Below are 1,166 nucleotides of genomic sequence, written 5' to 3' on the forward strand. Positions count from 1 at the left end.
TTTTTTTTTCAAAAAAATCCATACTGAAATCCCTTCTGACGCTCATTCTGGCTGTTTACTTTCAGGATGTAAAAGTGTACGTAGGGCAACGGCGCACTGCGCTGCTACGTTCCCCTCCCTTTAGAAGTTCTTGGAGTCTGAAGGAAGTCCTATCAAATCTGGACGTGGAAGTGGAGCAGGTGGTAAGCACCATGTCCTTCAGTCACCAGGATATCGTAGCTGCTCTGAGCAACCGTGTCCGCATGACCAAAGTGACTAAGGAGAGTATGGCTGACAGCATGAGGGCCATCAAATCCAGTCCTGGTGAGTATTCTCCCTCATTTTGGCTTGTTTTCTCAATAGCATACTCATTTAATTTTCTTAATCTAATTTCTCCACCTTTTAGGCTACGAGATCACATTCAGTCTGCTCAACCCAGACCCAAAGTCGCACAGTCTTCACTGGGATATCGAGGGTGCCGTTCAAAACTACATTCAGCCTTTATTGAACAAACTTGCTCCTATAGCCAACTTTTCAGTGGACTCTCAGGTACCTTAGAACAATTACATTGTAGTTTGTGTGAACTCTAACAAATGTGACTTCTCACAGGGCTGATGGAATATTCTGTACCCTGCAACGGTTACAAATGTGTCAACCTGTAGAGAATTTGCTGTACTGTTTATGCAACAACAGATAAATTTGCACAACTATTAGAGCTGCTTTTTTTTATTCATGAGAGAAATTAAGAAACATGGAGTGGTGCAAGAGAATATTTTACAACAGCTTTGAGACTCATTCAGTCAGTATTTGGAGTCAGAATTTTTATATTTCATAATATTAGTTGTATTGATTTAAGCCTTTTAATATTTATTTTCTTTTTATATTTATATTCTTCACACTTTTCACATTAAATTTGAAGTTCTCATTCACTGATCCCAGATATATCATTCTTTTGTTATGAATTCCTTGTTTTTTGGTTTGCATTCATCAACTTTCAAATACAAGAACAAAATAATACAATAAAATAAATAGTTTCCTTTCATTTAAATTTAATTAAAAAAAATAGGTATTACTGTGTGGTTATTTAATATGTCAACCGCTTTCCACTGAGTTCTATTGAGCAAACATTGAACAAACATAACTATCATTATATGTGTGTACATGTATATGTACGTGTGTGTGTGTGT

General features: G+C 36.5%; 1 protein-coding gene across 1 annotated transcript; it reads left to right on the top strand.

Moving 5' to 3' along the window:
• Positions 1-69: 69 nt before the first annotated feature.
• Positions 70-726, top strand: LOC107736061 (GPI transamidase component PIG-S-like). The gene is made up of 2 exons (XM_016547567.1): positions 70-303; positions 386-726. The coding sequence occupies exons 1-2, from the start codon at positions 192-194 to the stop codon at positions 535-537; spliced, it is 264 nt and encodes an 87-aa protein (XP_016403053.1). The 5' UTR covers positions 70-191; the 3' UTR covers positions 538-726.
• Positions 727-1,166: the final 440 nt, after the last annotated feature.

This window comes from Sinocyclocheilus rhinocerous, unplaced genomic scaffold, assembly GCF_001515625.1.
Source record: "Sinocyclocheilus rhinocerous isolate Xijiao unplaced genomic scaffold, SAMN03320098_v1.1 C36465477, whole genome shotgun sequence".
In the NCBI taxonomy this organism is placed as follows: Eukaryota; Metazoa; Chordata; class Actinopteri; order Cypriniformes; family Cyprinidae; genus Sinocyclocheilus; species Sinocyclocheilus rhinocerous.